Raw genomic sequence first — 18977 nt, 5'->3', positions numbered from 1 at the left:
CATGCGAATATGTATTTTCCTGCCTTTAGCACCTCACTGCCAATTTTTTTGCACAACCTAAAAAGCGTTTGCTAAATGAATAAATGTAAGTCAACTCACATTACAGAGATAGTTGAAAGCATTACAACCTAAACCCCATCTTCTCATTTTGTCACGTTAACCTTGTGTTAAGATTTCACTGATACCAGCCTCAGAATTAAATTCTTGGACCCACGCTGCTGTTTACCCTCTAGGTACCGAGCTCGGGAAGAAGTCATACAGACAGATTTCAGTGAAAGCTTCTTAGTTTAATGCTGAATTTATCAGATTATATATACAGAAAAGGAGGAAGACTTAGATCATTGCTTGAACAGAGAGCTTACTGTGTCAGAACAGAGACTTGTGTGTACTTAGATAAGGAGATGTACAGGCTATCAGAGAGAGAGAATGCCTAAGTGATGTGGAACTTATCATTGCCCTCTTAGGTCCCAACAGGTCTTGCACATTCTGCACCTGCCCCAAGTCATCCACTCCCTTAAAAGACAATCACCTCTATGGCATTTAAAATGGGTTGAGACAACATAAAGGGCATAGGAGAGTGTTAGGCAGGCATGTACTGTTCAGCTACCAGACAGAGTTATGTGTCGGACGAGGGACATAAGGTACTGTATAAAACAAGGCAGAAACATTAGAATGAGTAATATGGTCAAGCAAACAGGCAGGACGGAATGTAAGAGCCAATAGCCCCAACCGCCCCAGAGAGACGAAAACCATGAGAACTATGAGTCATCAGCAGGCGATAGCACCATTATGGCTTCCCTCATATGTTTAATAATATCAGTAACGCTGCTCGAATTGTCAGGAATTTAGAAACAGCACAAGGTGTTGAGCATCTTACAAACGCTTCTGCGTTCAGCAGTCAGTAGGTCAAGCACCAGTCTATTTTGCACTATAAGAACTTTTGCCATCAACATTACTGAGCTAGCTAAGTTCCGTTACCAACCGACTGTCTGCACCTGTTAACCAGCATTAACATTCACCGAATGCATGAAGAAACATGGGCCTAACCCATCCTTTTGAAGCCGTCACTATAGGTATAAAGTTAATTATCACTTGCCAAGTTAATGTGTTCCAATGAATACATTTTCGAGAGCTCCCTGCCTAAATATCACAAACTCTGCCAGGCATTTTCAGCAGCATTAACGCTAAATAGTGATGAATGCTAACTTACCTGTAGTCATTTCGTTTCCTCGCCTCAGGACTCCAACTCCGCTGTCACAATCAAAAGGTCAAAGCAACGAACATTCACTTTGAGGCGAGTTTAGAGTTGAATTATGACGTCGGCAGCAGAGTCCGCAACATGATTGGACAATAATTTAACATGTGTTGGTCACTTGTGTGATTTTTTTTAAACACATGTATTGGATAATTTAACACATGTTGAAATAGTAATAACACAAAGTGTGTAGGATATTAACACGTCCTTTCTGAGAGTGTAGACTGGAGAGAGGAGGAGCTTGGAGATATCAGTCTCTGAAAGAGGGGAGAAGGAGGAGAGTTGAGAGTTGCATTTAGGAGATTCCTGTCTATTGGTGTCTGGGGTGGAGCATTGGTTCCTGATTGATGTAACCTTGTTGGAAAAGAAAGTGGCAACGTCCTCTGTAGTCAGAGAGGTAGGGAAAGAGGAGGAGGTGGACAGAGAAGAGAGGAATAGAATAGAAGAAGAATATAGTACGAGTGTTAGTAGAGCTGCCAATATTCTCCTGTAAGTATGCAGCATTAGTGGTAGAGATACTGTGAGAAAAAGAGAAGAGTTTGGTAATTGGTTAGGTAGGTCAGATCATTTGATTTACCCCATTTCCTTTCTGATACCCTGAGCTTGATCCAGTTCATTTTGAAGAGCTTCCAAGAAGCAAAGGCTAGGGTGACATGTGAGCTGGTCTGGAGGTTTTGGGGCAGATGCTGTCAAAAGATGTTAAAGTGGAGCATAGCACGTCTGTTGCTGTGTTCAATTCCAGTGAGGAGAGGTGGCTATTAGATGGAAGTGAGGTTGTGACGATGGAGGAAAATCGTGTTGGGGGGAAAGGGAGCGAAAATTACGACAAAAGGAGATGGAGGTAGTAAGGGGCGTGAAAACTGGATAAAGACAACTGGAAATAGAAAACTGGATAAAGAAATGGTCAGAAATGTGGAGAAAAGTAATAATAAGATTTTCTGTGGTGCAGTTACGTGTGAGGATGAGGTCGAGCTGTTTGCAGGCTTTGTGAGTCACTGGGGTGGGGAGTTGTTTGAGGTCAAATGTGGGCAGCTGAGCACACCTCTTTAATTACCAAAAACAGAGTCTAAAAGCGTGAACGAGCAAGTCCTAGCCAAAACTGAATATGAATAATTGAATCGCTCTGAAGGTACGTTCACACAATAGAGCAACTCGCAGCGACGCCCTTCAATTGCCATTGAGCTTTCAATTATTGTATATTTTGTGTATGAGCCCATTCGGTAGTGAAATGCATGGCAATGTTTACATATGATTTAATAATTTATTTTATGAAATATCAAAAACGTAAAATGTGTGCGTTATAGCGGACACCTACATGAACAGTTTACAGTTGGTTGTGTGACTGTAAGTCATTCTATTCAAAAGCTATTTAAGTTAGAGACGTGTATACTAATGTCGTATGTAACTTCAGAGACGGTCCGTTAATTTGTGAATATCTGCGAATATCGAACGTCCAACGTCAAGCCAACTTTATGCCAGTTTATGCAATCACGAGCGTCTTTTGGATGTATTCGATTATCCTGTGCAAAGGATACACGCACTTTAAGTGTAGGTGTTCCCTCGTAAATATTAATATAGTAAGACCAAATGGACAAGTGAAACTAATCGACACAAAATCTCTAAAGAAGGGCATGACAGCACTGCTTTTGTTTTTACACATACGGGATGCACGTACTTGGAATAAATTGCAGAATATGTTTTTTTAATCATCCATCCATCCATCCATCCAGCTCCTACCGCTTACCAGGGTCCGGGGGTTTTTATTCAATGCTTGCCAAATAGTTAAATGCCGATCAAATGTGAACAAATGAGCCATGCATGTATATGCATTTTATAGAATATAATTTTTTAAGTGATTTTTTTTATTGCATTAAAAACTCGAGTTCTCTGCTGATCTGCTTGCTTGCTCTGAGCCACCAGCGATGCATGGCAGCACCAACATGATGGGATTTCCAATGTTGAAGATTCATCGTATGGACGTCGTTTAGAGGTAAGGAAGACGGCTCATTTAAAAACTAACAACGTTCCATTTATTATAAAGGAATGCGATGTTCATCAGATGCTCCGCTCTTCCACGGACGTCTCTGCGACGTATCTGTGCTATCGGGGTATGTGAAGTAGGTTCCAAGTTTTCATGCATGCATCGTTCACATAGACAAAACGCATGCGCAGACCATTGCGCATGCGAGTTTAAATTTAATGCGTCTACTTTCTACGGCGCCAACTAGCGGTAGCGAATAGTGTTATTGGGCCTATTTTGCAGTAATACCTGTTAGCTGCGATGAAGTCATTTTGACAAACATATATATATCTATATATATCTATAATATCTCAAAAACGGGTTTAGTTGTGCACATTTGTCTGTAACTAATATATTTTAATCCGTACGGATATAGTTAAAGTCAACAGCTTTTCAGAATGAATATTCGCAATGCGCGGGTGAGTAATGGTCTTGTAGTATTTGGTATAGGGCTAAGCGGCCACATTAATTGACGCTATAGCGAGATAAATTAGCTTGCCATCTAGCTGCTTCGATCGATTGATACTGCTATCGCTGCCTAGAGCATTAATGTGTACTGAAATAATTACCAATAACGTGTTTGCAAAAAAACGTTGTAATTATCTAGCTAGCTAAGCATTAGCATTAGCTTTAGCTTTGTATGGAAAGCGTGCGTACAGGGAATACTCAGTAAGTATCCACGCGTGTCTCCCTAATAATTTTTGTACAATGTTTTATTTGTAGCCAGAGGATTTGATGAACATGCAGCACTGCAACCTGCTATGTCTTCCAGAAAACTACCAAATGAAATACTATTTTTACCATGGACTCTCTTGGCCACAGGTCTGTAGCAAACCTGACAATTTGAAAATAATCATGTTCTTCGTGTATGGTTGTGTATGTGGTTGACAAAAGGCTTGTATTGTAGCTTTCCTATATAGCTGAGGATGAGAATGGAAAGATAGTTGGATATGTTCTGGCCAAAATGTAAGTTAAAAATTTGGTTATTTTCTTTTTTGAGTATGTACATATGCCATCAAGTTTAAAGTTGTAATAGTATTTGTCTTTTACCTTGCAGGGAGGAGGATCCAGATGATGTGCCCCATGGACATATTACGTCATTAGTGAGTTAAAAAAAATTTTTTTTTAAAAAAGTTGTTGTCCCATTGACAATTGTCTCAGTCCTCTGTTGTTTGAATTGTAATCTCTTTTAACTCCATGTTTATGTATGTTAATGTATTAATGTGTATTCTCATATAGGCAGTTAAACGTTCCCACAGAAGACTTGGTCTCGCTCAGAAGTTAATGGACCAGGCCAGTCGAGCCATGATTGAAAACTTCAATGCTAAATATGTATCTCTTCATGTTAGAAAGAGGTATGGTGTTTGTGTATGTATGTGTATATATTAGAGCTGCACAATTAATTGAATATTGATCTTGATTACACGAACATGATCGACTGCAATATTGACATTTAAAGTTCGTTCTCCGGTTATAGGAAACTCTGCTGCATATCAAATCAAGTGGTTCCTAAACTTGCAACCAGTCACCATAGCGTGGTGCAGGGATAACGTAATTTTGTAATGCCAAAACCCAGAAACGAGTTAGCATTTTCTCCTTTCTGGTTCCATCGTCCCGAAGTCAATGGGTTTATTGAATGGGATTTTGCTTAAAAGCCTGAAATAAGGTCTGTGGTGAACACAAGCTCAAAATATTTTCACGTTTTATTCTACGACATAAAATACACCAGTAATACCCCACTCATTATATTTTTAAAAACCTTTTATGTGAATTGAAAAAAGGCGGTTGCTTACAAGTTTCTAAATGGGACTACAGAGGTTGTCAGGGACATTAAATGTCATCGTGCCGAACAGGAAAAAACTTTGCAGATAAGCTGGTTCAGGTGTGCAGTGCACAACCCCCAACCCCCCCCCCCCCCCCCCCCCCCCAAAAAAAAAAAAGTCAATCCGTATTATGGAAAGGGCAGGGCAGCTTGACTCGACTCCGAAACTTCTGCGTCGTAAAATTTACTTCCAGTGTAAAATTTTAGCAGTGCAGAGATTAGACGTTACAAACTGCAGTTTTGTCATCATTCCACACGAGACATCTTTATACACAGCATGAAATCGATGTGATTTCACGTACTCTTTTGATTGACAGGATAAAATTGGCCCTGATCATCGATGTTTTTAAACTATCGGCCGATAGCTGGAAAAATAGCCTTTATCGGCCGATACATCAGTGGATCTCTAGTTTAAATAGATAGGGTAGAGGACCTGCACTGCTATCTGTTGTCTCCATTTAGCCCTGGGGATTCAGGAGGAGAGAAGTCCTCTGCCTCATCTGTAAACTTTTTGTTATTATCAATCCTTATGTGAGCGTTCTGAAGGCTCGCCCCCTCTTCCTCCCTTGCCATGCCCACTCCCCTTCTTTGCACAGCCATCCATGCCAATTTAAGTTGGATTTTTTCCCAAAATATTGAAAGGTAGATTTGAGCTGAAAGAGGGAGGTTTCATGACCCTTTAAATATGAAAATGCAATAAAAATACATTGCCCCTAAAATCAGTGAATAATCGTGATTTCCCTCTTGATCAAAATAATCATGATTATCATTTTGGCCACAATTGTGCAGCCCATGTGTGTGTGTCATATAATATATATATATATATATATATATATATATATATATATATATATATATATATATATATATATATATATATATATTTTTTATATATTTTTTATATATATATATTTTATATATATATAAAATATAAATAAAATTAAAAAATCTTACTGAATTGCTTTTTCAGCAATCGGGCAGCCCTTCATTTGTACTCCAACACACTCAAATTTCAGTAAGTATCTTGTTCGTTTTTATTGTTGTTGTTAAACTTCCTTTAAGCTTTATATGAAAGATATTCACAGTCTACTCTACTCTAGAATAAGTGAGGTAGAGCCAAAGTACTATGCTGATGGTGAAGATGCATACGCAATGAAGAGGAACCTTACACAGATGGCAGATGAGGTATGTTTGTTTGAGTTTAATTTTATGAAAAATAATGGTGCTTCTGCACTATGCAGTTCATCGCAATGTCCCAGCCAGCATGTCCATTTAGGACCCACTTAGGTCCAAAATTTGCTTGAAACTTTTCCATGTAAGGCTGCCTAATATCTAGGTTTCTGTGGGTCATTAGAGTCTTAAAATGAATTAAATTCATGTTTCAAAGAACTTAACAATGCACTGTAAGGATGATTTTAATTTTGCACGTTGTGTTTTGAAATGGTAAACCCATGTGACCGTGTTGCACTCAGTGTGTGTGGCTCATCAGTGATTTAGAGCGGCTTGGTTCACAGAAAAATTTTGGGTCGCTTATAACCTGCAACACAACACGTGCCAGATTCACTTTGGTTTTATGTTGGCATAATCTCAAACATTTTTGTGGGCAGAGGTTTACAGCATTTCACCTGATTGGTAAGGAGAAGTGAAGTGTAAAAAAAAAAAAAAAAAAAATTGTTGCCAACTCAACAGAGGTCTTGATGTGGTTTTCCACCAAAATAAAAGCCACATGGCCTAACGCATGTAAGTGAATTAATGTAGAAATATTACTATTGTTATATTACTGTTTGTACCCCCAAATAAAAATGTATTAAGTATTATTCAGTGCAATAGTTTATATAACAAAACAGCAAAGTTATAAAAATTTATGTACATTTATAACACGCCTTGTTCTATTACCTGGCATTAAATTACAAAAAAAACAACTAGTCAACACTGTAGCGAGGGGAATTTCTAATACAGCTGCTGAGGGAGTGTTGGTAAATTTGACATTTTCTCTTCTGACTACCGTAATCCATCTCTATTTTTTTCCCCCTTTTTGGAAAGTCGTGGAAAGGAAATGCTGGATTTTTTTTTTCTTTCAGTGTTGGAACAAATGGTAATGCAAACGGTAAAAAGATTAATTGCTATGGCTTCCCATGTACATATGTAGAGGTTTACACTGTTATAGTTCACTTAAACCCAGAAATGGATATATATGCATGAACACCACAATACATTATAGCTGATGTATCGCATAGCATGATTGAAGTGACGTGAAAGTCTTAAAATTTTTGGGCTTGAATATGGTATTAGAAAGTATTAAATTTGAAGTCCTGATACCTGCAGATACCCGGAATATTGCAAAAAAAAATTTTTTTTTTTTTTTTCAACTTTTTGAACGATTCTCAATTATGATTAGATTTTTTTTCTTGCATAATGCAATTGAAAACTTATGCATTTTAATAAAGTATTTTTATTTATTTGAATGGACTTTGGAAAAATAGTAACGGCACCATCTATGGGAAATAGTACAAACAGTGGTTCTTTTAAATAAAGGATTTTAAAGAAAGGCTGTTATTAAAAAAAAAAAAAGTGTATTGTTTACTATAGATGGCAATAGCTTAGCAAAAAGTCTAGAGAACACTGTCACTTCAGGGGAAAGTGGCGCATCTTGCTCTATGCCATGTTTTGCTTTTCTGAGCCAATTATCTAATCACATGATTTGTTGAGGCAAAGATATATGACTTTTTTGATGCGTCTTGAGGAATTTACAACTCACTTCCGAAAAGTTGGGACAGTATGGAAAATGCTAATAAAAACAAAGGTGTGATTTGTAAATGTTCTTTGACTTGTATTTAAACAAAAAATATATAAAGACAAGGTGTTTGAGGTTTTACCTAATCGACTGCATATTTTTTTTTTTTTTGAAGATAAACGTGTTTTTTTGTTTGTTTTGTTTTTTTAAATTGATGTATGCAACACGTTCCAACAAAGTTGGGATGGGGCAATTTAGGGCTAATAGTGATGTCAAATTGAAATAAGGTGATATGAAACAGGTGAGGCAATCGTCTAATCATAGTATATAAGGAACCTCCAAAAAAGGCCTAGTCCTTCAAGAGCAAGGATGGGTCGAGGCTCGCCAATCTACCAACAGATGCGTCAGCGGATAATCCAACACTTTGAGAACAACATTCCCCAAAGACAAATTGGTACAATTTTGGGCATTTCACCTTTTACAGTGCACAATATAATTAAAAGATTCAAGGAATCCGGTCTAATCTCAGTGTGTTAAGGGCAAGGCTGTACATGGGCATAATGTAGCTCATACATTGTTACAGTACCTGCTTTTAACTAGAAAAACGTTACACAGAATTAAGGATTCATATTTAAAAAATAATAGCAATGAATAAGCAGGTCAGCAACAATGATAAAACTATCAATAATAGTATACTGAGATCTGTACACCACCACCAATATCTTTACTATAGATGCACCGTTGTATAAATAAAGGATATTTCTCACGCTAAAAACATCCGATGTTTATGATCCGATGAGATTAAAAACGTCCGGTTATCAGGGCCGATTACATCCTGTCGATCAAAAGAGGTCGGGAAAACACATCGGTTTCGTGCTGTGAGTACAGATGATGTCTCTTGTGTGGACTGATGACATAACTGCAGTTTGTAAGTGCCGCACTACTAAAACTTTATACCGGAAGTGAGCAGTGAAGAGTTAGTTTTGGCGTCGAGTCAGTTTTTTTTTGCCGTGCTGCTCACGCTGAATTAAAGCGCCAGTACACTGTTGAAAGATTTTAAATGAAGATGAGTTGACAAAGTATATGTTGCACAGAATAATGCATTTGTAGAGTAGTATATTTCATATCCAGTTAATGTTAATATATAAAAAAGTTTATATTATATATTACCAGTTTGATGTCACTGATTAAGTAGAAATGCTTTTGTTTGTGGCGAGTGAGTGTGAGCCTAACAGGAGGTTTTTTTTTATTTATTTTTTTAGAATTCAATGTTAATATGAATTAATAACATTTCAATAAGTTAAGAAAACTTACTTTAATCTTCAGAAATTAGTTAATGGTAATTTGAGTAATGTGTTTTCTGTTTGAGACCAGTTACTGTGAAACAACTTGTTGAAATGGAGAGAATAAAGTTTTTATTAGCATTTCCTTCAGAATTGTGGAATTAATTATTATTAATTTAAAAGAAGGCCTAAACGGCAGAACTATCGGTATCGGCTGATATCACTTTGTATAATCGGGCATCGACTGCGAAATTTAGCATCGGTGCATCTCTAATCTTTACTGTAACCGTTGAATAATCTTAACATTTACAAGTTACCTCTTGTAGCTTAAATTTTTAAAAAATATTTTTAATACTCTTTTTACTTATACTCCTCAAATTTTCATAAATCCAAAGATGTTTAAAAAAAAATAACAGTAGTGTCTTTTTTTTTTTTTTTTTTTTTTTTTTTTTTTTGGTAATATTTTACTTAAAAATTGCATTAATGTTATTTAGCAACATAAATAGCTATAGAGTTCTAACACGTTATGGAACAGTGTTCTGATAGCCATCATCATTACCCCATCCTTTCTGTTTGGTCTATGCTGATCTGAATAGATTAGCTGGTTTCGGTGGCATAATTACTATCAGATTTGAATTACGATATCTGTGATAAAATGTAAAATCAAATAAAAAATTAAACAAACTTTAGTGTCTTGTATACATAAGATTTTAAAATAGCATAGTAGGTTTTCCAAACATTTAATATGCATTGTTTTAATCCACAATGTAATAATCCGTTAAATTTGAGTACAGCTACACAAGACAAGGGAAGAACAGTAAGAATGCACACAATAACATGGATAAAGAATTGGTGTTAAATCATTTAATCAACTGGAAAGCAGACTTGTGCTTAAGCTATGTATTTTTAGTTCAAGTTTCTGTTCAAATCTTATGGAAGCCAACGAGCTCACTTGGCATCAACTGGAAACGATTAAAAGCTTCCACCCCCCTACCGCCCCGAATTACACCACTTAGAATTAGAACACAGAAGCATATAGCAGTGCAGTAATAGGCCTGTCATAATAATGATATTTCGTCACAAAATTAATGCAAGAATATGATAGTTATTTTAAGACCATTTAAGCCACGGATAAAATTTTCACTTAAATCATACACAAACCAATCGTGATGTGGCACAAGCAGCTCAAATTTAATTGGACAATGTGGAATGGGAGCAGTAATTTCCCAGTCTAAATCATCAATTGGAAAATCATCAGTTGAAAACTACATAGCCAGTCTGTTTCCAGTTTTTTAACAAAGGTGAAATGGCGAAAAGGAAAAAAAAAAAATTGTATTGTTCTTTGCAGTCCGAAAATGCGTACAAGTTTTCATAGTTGGAAGTCGCATTAATGGTAAGTAGTGCTCAGTTTACTCTCCCTTAAGTACTGTATCTTGTATTGATTTGACTTACTATTTGATGAAATTATCATAGTTGGTTAAATGAAGTCAAAGTGTCACCTACAGGCCTATTAGGTGAAGTGCAGGCTATTAGGTCAGGAACATGCAAAATGTGAAATGACCTTTATTATATTACCACTTTTTATGATTATGTAATAATAGTAGAGATAAGTACAATAATAAAGAGACCTATATTACTTTTCTCTGGCTCTTTAATGAAAAAAATCATAACACTTTTTTTTTTTTTTTTTTGGCTTTTATGGCTCTGCCCTCTGAAAAGGTTCCTGACTTCTGGTCTGAAGTATATGTATGGATTGTATATTAGCTCCAATGCTTAAAAACGGAGGTGGTGGTGGATTCAATTTTCTTGGAGTAGAGGTGAATTGCTCTCTCTCATAGCTAGCAGAAAACAAGTGCAATTTACCAAACGGACCATTGCAAAAAAACAAAAACACCACAGAAAACTTGATACCTAGCTGAATCAAGCAAACAAGTGTGCTAATGTTAGCTAGCTACCTATTGATCCACTGAAATGCCTTTCTTGTTCTGCAGGGGGGAAAAAAAGCCTTCAATCCCTTCATATCATTGAGTTGCCGCCAACATTCAAAATTCATCCCGTCATTTATTCTCTTTTTAGCGTGGGCTCTGTTTGTTTCCCTTTTTAACTGCAGGCTCTCTGCAGTTACAAGTTTCTTGCTTTTGACAACAGGTTATTCCCCATATGTCAACAATTATTGCTGCTTTTAAACTATGTAGATTAAAAGAAGCCATCTTGATGAGAAGTTTAAATTCCAAGTAAGAACAAGCTACAAACACTCCTCCATCCTCAGCACCCACATTCGCGATATTGTAGCCAGGTATTATTTTTTCTGTTTACGGACCTGACGTAACCACGGAAAGACGAATGACGTCAAACAGACTTTTCCTGCAAAATCTGACCCAACAGCTGAAAGTATAAATCCTTATGATAAGCTTACCGTTGCAAATCGGGGTAAGGTAAGGAGACCGTTTTGAACACTGATTTATTTTTATTTTTTTATGTACTTGCTCAATAATTGACACTTGTTCATTTTCATCCAAAACGATCTGTACTGCAGTTTAAATTTCCAAAATTCAAATTATATTTGAATTCTAAAGAATTTCAGAAAATACTAGTGAATGCCAGATTTTTACATCAACAGTAAACAAGAGTGTGTAACGAATAAATACAAACTAAAAATAATGTTACATTCTTAATTGCAAAGAAAACCTGGCTGTTAAAGTGCATTTATTTTTAAACTAAAGTGCATAAAATTATAAAATCAAATAATATAACCTAGGCTCTCAGGCCAGTTCTAGTGTTAATTTTCACTGTTTTTAGTCACAGTTTTTGTCTTCTGATGAAAATATCCTTTAAATTCAGTCAATGAATTCATTCAATTCATGTGTCGTCTTACGATTCTACCTAGCGCATTACTTAAGGTCAAGATCACTTGCTCGTTTGCGTTACTTTGTGAAGAGGGAAGTTGTAATATTTGTGTTGTGTATATGTCTGATTAATCTCATGAGTATAAGATGCATTTGGATGAGTTTATTAATCCTATAGTAGAGTGCTTCAGTTTACAGGTGTTCATTCAATGTTCAACTTCAGCTTAAAGGAATAGTTCACCCACAAACTTAAATTCTGTCATCAGTTACTCACCCTCATGTCGTTCCAAACCCAAAAGACGTTCATTCATCTTTGGAACACAAATGAAGATATTTTTAATGAAACCTGGGAGATTTCTGTCCCTCTATTGACAGTCCATGTAACCAAAACTTTCAAGCTCCAAAAAGTTCATAAAGGCATCTTAAAAGTAATGCATGTGACTCCAGTGGTTTAATTTAAAAAAAAAAATAAATCCCTAAAATGAAGTCTTTATTCACAAAATATCTTCACTTCCGCATAGATCTCCGATGCGTGTTCACGAGAGAACCATGACGTGTGCATGTTGCGGAGGGTCTCATGATACAACTGGACCCAGAAGCACTGCTCTGTTTACAGCAAAAGAAGTGGGGCACTGTGTGGAAGATTTGCTCGTTACTTGCTAGGTTCATTTTGCTTTAGGTCTTGGTTTATTCACAAAATATCTTCACTTCTGCATAGATCTCCGACGCACGTTCATGAGAGAATCAGTGCCACATTTCATTACCAAAAACTTCTACCTTCATAATGTGTTTTTAATTATAAAGAATTATGAGATAGCATTGGGCAAAACATATGATTGGTTTAGATTGAAAACTGACATCTGATTGACTAAAGAGAACATCCTTTAAAAAAAACAACATTATTCTAACATTTTGTGAATTAGAATATGACTAGTCTCAAAATGGGTACACACAAATCCAAAACGTTACATATCCACATGACTTGCAAATGCAGATTCAACAATTAATTCATAAATGTAAAAACATTTAGAAATTTACAAACACACTTGTGTATTTATTGTTTTGCATTTGTGAATCGTATTTTGTGAATTAGCTTACAGATTTTTTTAATCAGGTTTAATAAATGTGTTATGAGACTATTTCCATATTTTAATGTCTACCTTTTTAAACATAACATCTGTATTTTACAAGGTGTCATACTACTTTATTGTTATTTTCAAATATTTGTGTAATGATCCTCTGGAAAACTTTACTTGGTGGTTGGAGAAAATCCTCTATTTTTTTTTGTACACTATACACTAGTTCACCAAAAGTGTCCTTGTGTTGTGCAATCATTATTAACATGTAGTGATGCTGTTTTGTAGTTGCAGAAACCTGGTGTGCGTCTGTGGGGATCTGAGATGCCTCCATCGCAGACAGTTGCAGTCACGGAGCTGGTGCAGAAACTCTCAATGCAGGATGGAGAGAAGGAGGGTGATGGAGACAGCGGAGGAGAGAGCAAAGAGATGAGTGAAGTAAGTGAGGCTACTGAAAGCACGGACGTCAAAGACTCCTCCTCTGATTCCTAAACAACCTCATCATTAGAAGACGTCTCACCCTCCTCAACATGTCAACCTAGGATTCTAAATTGATTTAATACAACCCAGCATTTGGTTAATTAGGCAATATTGTCAATGTACAAAGAGACAATTTGATAAAAGTATTCATGACTATTGGAATATTTCTACACAGTAATGTTAATAAAATTTGACACTATACATAATTTGCTACTTTGTATGTTGAAGTTAATATTGGTGTTATTGCTGTTTTACTCAGTGTTATGATGCAAAGCAGATCTTGTGTTGATCAAAATTCTTGTTAATTAATTTAGTTTACTTTAGCTCTGCCCCCATAGATTTTTGCTAATTAACATAATGTGCAAAACCTAATCTAATTGGGGGGGGAGGGGACTTCAAAAATTTGGTGTCAAACAACTCGGGAGAATTTGAAACTCCGTTATGAAAAATATATTGACATTATTGACAATGGCTGTCGCATGTCAGTCAGTTGAGGCAGAGCCTAATTTTACTCAAATAGCTCTAACTCATGATTGTTTACATGGATTTGTGCGAAACTCAAAAGCTGTTTTTAAAAGTTCAAGATTGTATGGTCATTGCACACAGAAACAAGGATATTGCTTTGAAAATAACCTGTGAAGTGAAAATTCATTTTTGCTCAAACTGTAAAAACAAATAAAATAAAAAAAATCCCTGCATTTTGGAGCATTTATTTGCATATTAAATTTAACAAGATGGAGATAAATGCTCTAGAATGCAGTTGTTGTGGGATTTTTAAAAAAATTATTTTTTAATTTTTATGTATTTATTTTTTTAACAGTTTGAGCAAAAACTAATTTTCACTTCACAGGTTATATCCTTGTTTGTCTTCACTGAGGATTTCACTGACCTCTTTTTGTGATTGTTGCAGCCAAAAATGCTTGATTTGCTGCAGCTTTTTCAAAATTCGCAATGCAGAGTTTTTTTCGTGTGGGTTTGTTTTAATTTTCATAATCGATTAGGTGGCTGATTATTTTTCCGATTAATAGGGGTGGGGGGGATGGACAAACTTCCAGTACCATTTCTTTCATTTATCGAAAATGAAATCCTCAAACTGAGTGATTATATATATATTTTTATATATATATATATATATATATATATATATATATATATATATATATATATATATATATATATTCAATTCAATTTTATTTGTATAGCGCTTTTTACAATAGACATTGTCTCAAAGCAGCTTTACAGAAATATCAACACGGTATACAGATATTAAAGGTGTGAATTTATCCCAACTGAGCAAGCCACTGAGTGGCGACGGTGGCAAGGAAAAACTCCCTAAGATGTTTTAAGAGGAAGAAACCTTGAGAGGAACACGACTCAGAAGGGAACCCATCCTCATCTGGGTAACAACAGATATTGTGAAAAAGTTCATTATGGATTTATATGAAGTCTGTATGGTGTTAAGAGCAGCCGTAGTCCCAGCAGTCTGGAATTAAAGAAGATTTGAGCTCCATCCAGAGGCTGAAAGGATCAGGATCTCTAGTATCTCCATAAATTCGTGTGGGGCTCGGCGAAAGGAGAGAGGGAGAAAGTAGAACAGAATCTAGTCAGGGTAGGCTTGAGTAAACAAATACGTTTTAAGCTTAGACTTAAACACTGAGACTGTGTCTGAGTCCCGAACACTAATAGGAAGACTGTTCCATAACTGTGGGGCCCTATAAGAGAAAGCTCTTCCCCTTGCTGTAGCCTTCACTATTCGAGGTACCGTCAGATAGCCTGCATCTTTTGATCTAAGTAGGCGTGGCGGATCATATAAAACCAAAAGGTCGCTTAGATATTGTGGCGCGAGACCGTTTAGTGCTTTATAGGTTAATAAGAGTATTTTATAATTAATGCGAGATTTTACTGGGAGCCAATGCAGTGTGGATAATATCGGTGTGATATGGTCGTATCTTCTAGTTCTAGTTAGGACTCTAGCAGCTGCATTCTGGACTAATTGGAGCTTATTTATATTCCTACTGGAACATCCAGACAGTATGGCATTACAGTAATCTAATCTAGAGGTGACGAATGCATGAACTAGTATTTCCGCATCATGTAGTGACAATATGTTTCTTATTTTAGAAATATTTCTGAGATGAAAGAAGGCTATCCTAGTAATATTATCTACATGAGCATCAAATGATAGGCTGGAGTCAATAATCACTCCAAGGTCTTTAACTGCTGCACATGATGAAACAGAAAGACCATCCAGAGTAACCATGTGATCAGAAAGGATACTTCTAGCTACACGTGGGCCTAATAAAAGTATTTCTGTTTTATCAGAATTAAGCAGAAGGAAGTTAATTAACATCCAATGTCTAATGTCCTTTACACAATCCTCAACTTTACTAAGCTTATGTCTGTCCTCTGGCTTCGCTGAAACATACAACTGTGTATCATCAGCATAACAGTGGAAGCTAATTCCATGTTTACGAATAATTTGACCTAGGGGTAGCATATATAAAGTAAAGAGCAGTGGGCCTAAAACAGAACCCTGTGGAACTCCAAAAGTAACCTCAGTACGCATGGAGAATTCACCATTTACATCTACGAACTGATAACGATCGGTCAGATAAGACCTGAGCCAGGAGAGGACTGTTCCCTTAATACCAACAACATTTTCTAATCTATCAAGGAGAATAGTGTGATCTATAGTATCAAAAGCTGCAGTAAGGTCGAGTAACACAAGCAGCGAGACACAACCCTGATCGTAAGTCAGTAGAAGGTCATTTACTACTTTAACTAACGCTGTCTCTGTGCTATGATGAGGTCTAAATCCTGACTGATACATTTCATGAATGTTATTCCTATCTAAGTACGAGCATAACTGCTTTGCTACAACCTTTTCTAAAATCTTAGAGATGAAGGGGAGATTTGATATTGGTCTATAGCTGGACAATTGAGACGGGTCAAGATCAGGTTTTTTAATCAAGGGTTTAATAACTGCTAATTTAAGTGATTTAGGTACATAGCCACTGCTTAGGGAAGAATTGATTATATTTAGAAGTGGCTCAATTACTACTGGACCAATCTGTTTAAACAAACATGTAGGTACGGGATCTAGTATGCAAGTTGATGAATTTGCTGAAGAGATTAATGTAGCTAGTTCGGTCTCTCTAAGCGGAGCAAAACACTCTAAACATTGATCTGATATTGCTACACTGTCATGTAATGGGTTTGTTACAGTACTGTCCAGTTTTAATTTAATGGCCTGTATTTCACGTCTAATATTTTCAACCTTATCATTGAAAAATTTCATGAAATCTTCACTGCTATGTAATGATTGAGTGTTTCTCTCTGTAGTGGTTTTATTCCTAGTTAATTTTGCTACTGTGTTGAAAAGGAATCTAGAATTGTTTTTGTTGTCTCCTATTAAGGTGGAGAAATAGATTTTTCTAGCATCGCCAAGAGATTTCCTATATTTCAGTAGGCTCTCCTTCCATGCTATTTGAAATATCACCAGTTTGGTTTGACGCCATTTACGTTCTAATTGCCGAGTTGTCTGTTTTAAGGTTCGCGTTTGATCGGTATACCAGGGTGCTAATTTTTTTTCTCTAATTATTTTCCTTTTGAGTGGAGCCACTCTATCTAGCGTGTAGCGGAGTGTTGACTCCAAGCTTTCAGTCGCCTGATCGAGTTCTGTGTGATCTGACGGTGATCCAAATCTAATTGATGTTTCTGCGAGGTTATTTATGAAGCTTGGTGCAGTAGCTGAAGTGTAGGTACGTTTTACACGGTAGCGAGACGAGGTGGAAATATTATGATCAATACGTATTATGAACGAGATAAGATAATGGTCTGAGACAACTTCAGACTGCGGAAAAATGATAATATTTTCTATACTTAGTCCGTATGTTAGTATGAGGTCAAGAGTGTGACCACCATTATGAGTAGGCCCGATTACATTCTGATTAATCCCTACTGAATCTAAGATGGACACAACCGCTATTCTTAGAGGGTCTTCCAGGTTATCAAAATGAATATTAAAGTCTCCGACGATTAATGCTTTATCTACAGACACAACCAGGTTTGAGACAAAGTCTGCAAATTCACTAAGAAATTCAGTATATGGCCCTGGGGGTCTGTAAATAATAATTAGAGGAATTGACTTATTTTTTGTGGCTACATAACTTATACTGGTATAAAGAATTTCAAAAGAATTAAATTTATGCTTAGGTTTTTGTGTGACGACTAGATTTTGACTATGGATGAGTCCAACACCTCCTCCTCTACCAGCTGAACGAGGCTGATGTACATAACTGTATCCAGGAGGACTGGCTTCATTTAATGCTATGTACTCATTTGGTTTAATCCAAGTTTCCGTTAAACACATTAAATTACATTCCTGATCAGTAATGATGTCGTTAACAATAAGAGCCTTAGACGCAAGAGATCTAATGTTTAATAGTCCTAGCCTCAGATCAAAAGTGCTGGCTGTGCATTCAATATGATTTAATTTTATGTTAATTAGGTTACGAAGATCGACTTTCCGAGATTTTCTATATATTTGAATAGCTCGGGGAACAGACACAGTCTCTATAGTATGTATTACCTTTTCCGAATTTTTAGTTGAACATTGATTATACTGAATGTTATTATTGGAAGATGTACTTACGATAGGCAGTCACTTGGAGTGTAGCGCCTTGGAAATGTTGTCTGAAAGCAGTTCCGCTCCAAGGCTGCTGGGGTGCAGGCCATCAGGACGAAACAACCTAGGACGCTCCCAGAACAGATTCCAGTTATTGACAAACACCAGATTCTGCTCATTACACCAAGAGACTAACCAATCATTTAATGCTAGAAGTCTACTGAACTTTTCTGCTCCACGTCTGTATGTGGGAAGAGGTCCAGAGACGATGATCTTCGCGGTAGGTGATCTGCCTCGTACCGTCTCGATCAGGCTGGAGAAGTCCCTCTTCAGCACCTCCGTCTGCCGCAGCCTGGTGTCGTTCGTCCCCGCGTGCAGCACAACCGCTCCAATGCGCTCGTCTTTCTTCAGGATCCCGGATACCTGCGCAGCGACATCAAGGACACAAGCACCAGAAAAACAGTGTGTGCGCACCTTACCTTTAGATGAGGCTACACGGACGTTCCGCACAATGGAGTCCCTGACGATCACAGTGTTGGGTCTGGTCTGGCGGAGAGGGGCGAAGCGGTTCCTGGTTGGAATCTCGAACACTGGAGGTGGAGAAGGTCCAGCCCGCGCCTTTCGCCGCTGGTTTACCCAAGGCCCGAGGTGTGTTGGCGCTGGCGTTACGGAGACCACGGCTGGGAAAGTCCTAGGTGCACGGTCCCTGCACAGAGAAACACACGGCGTAGAGGGGCTGGGAGTGGAAATACCACGCTGTGTGCTTACCTTGGATATGTGAGCAGAGGCACAAGATGTTTCCAGCGCAGTATATATACATATATACATATACAT

At 37.0% G+C, this 18977-nt stretch overlaps 1 protein-coding gene across 1 annotated transcript; it reads left to right on the top strand.

Moving 5' to 3' along the window:
• The first annotated feature begins 3471 nt into the window (after positions 1 to 3471).
• Positions 3472 to 13716, top strand: naa10 (N-alpha-acetyltransferase 10, NatA catalytic subuni). The gene is given in 8 exon segments (NM_001201167.2): positions 3472 to 3694; positions 3999 to 4097; positions 4183 to 4241; positions 4333 to 4378; positions 4515 to 4630; positions 6068 to 6112; positions 6198 to 6282; positions 13325 to 13716. Coding segments are annotated over 8 exon segments (675 nt in total). The 5' UTR covers positions 3472 to 3673; the 3' UTR covers positions 13529 to 13716.
• The last annotated feature ends 5261 nt before the right edge of the window (positions 13717 to 18977 follow it).

Source organism: Ictalurus punctatus, chromosome 15 (assembly GCF_001660625.3).
Source record: "Ictalurus punctatus breed USDA103 chromosome 15, Coco_2.0, whole genome shotgun sequence".
Classification (NCBI taxonomy): domain Eukaryota; kingdom Metazoa; phylum Chordata; class Actinopteri; order Siluriformes; family Ictaluridae; genus Ictalurus; species Ictalurus punctatus.
The sequence above is the reverse complement of the archived record's forward strand: the minus strand, read 5'-3'. Positions and strand labels throughout refer to the sequence as shown.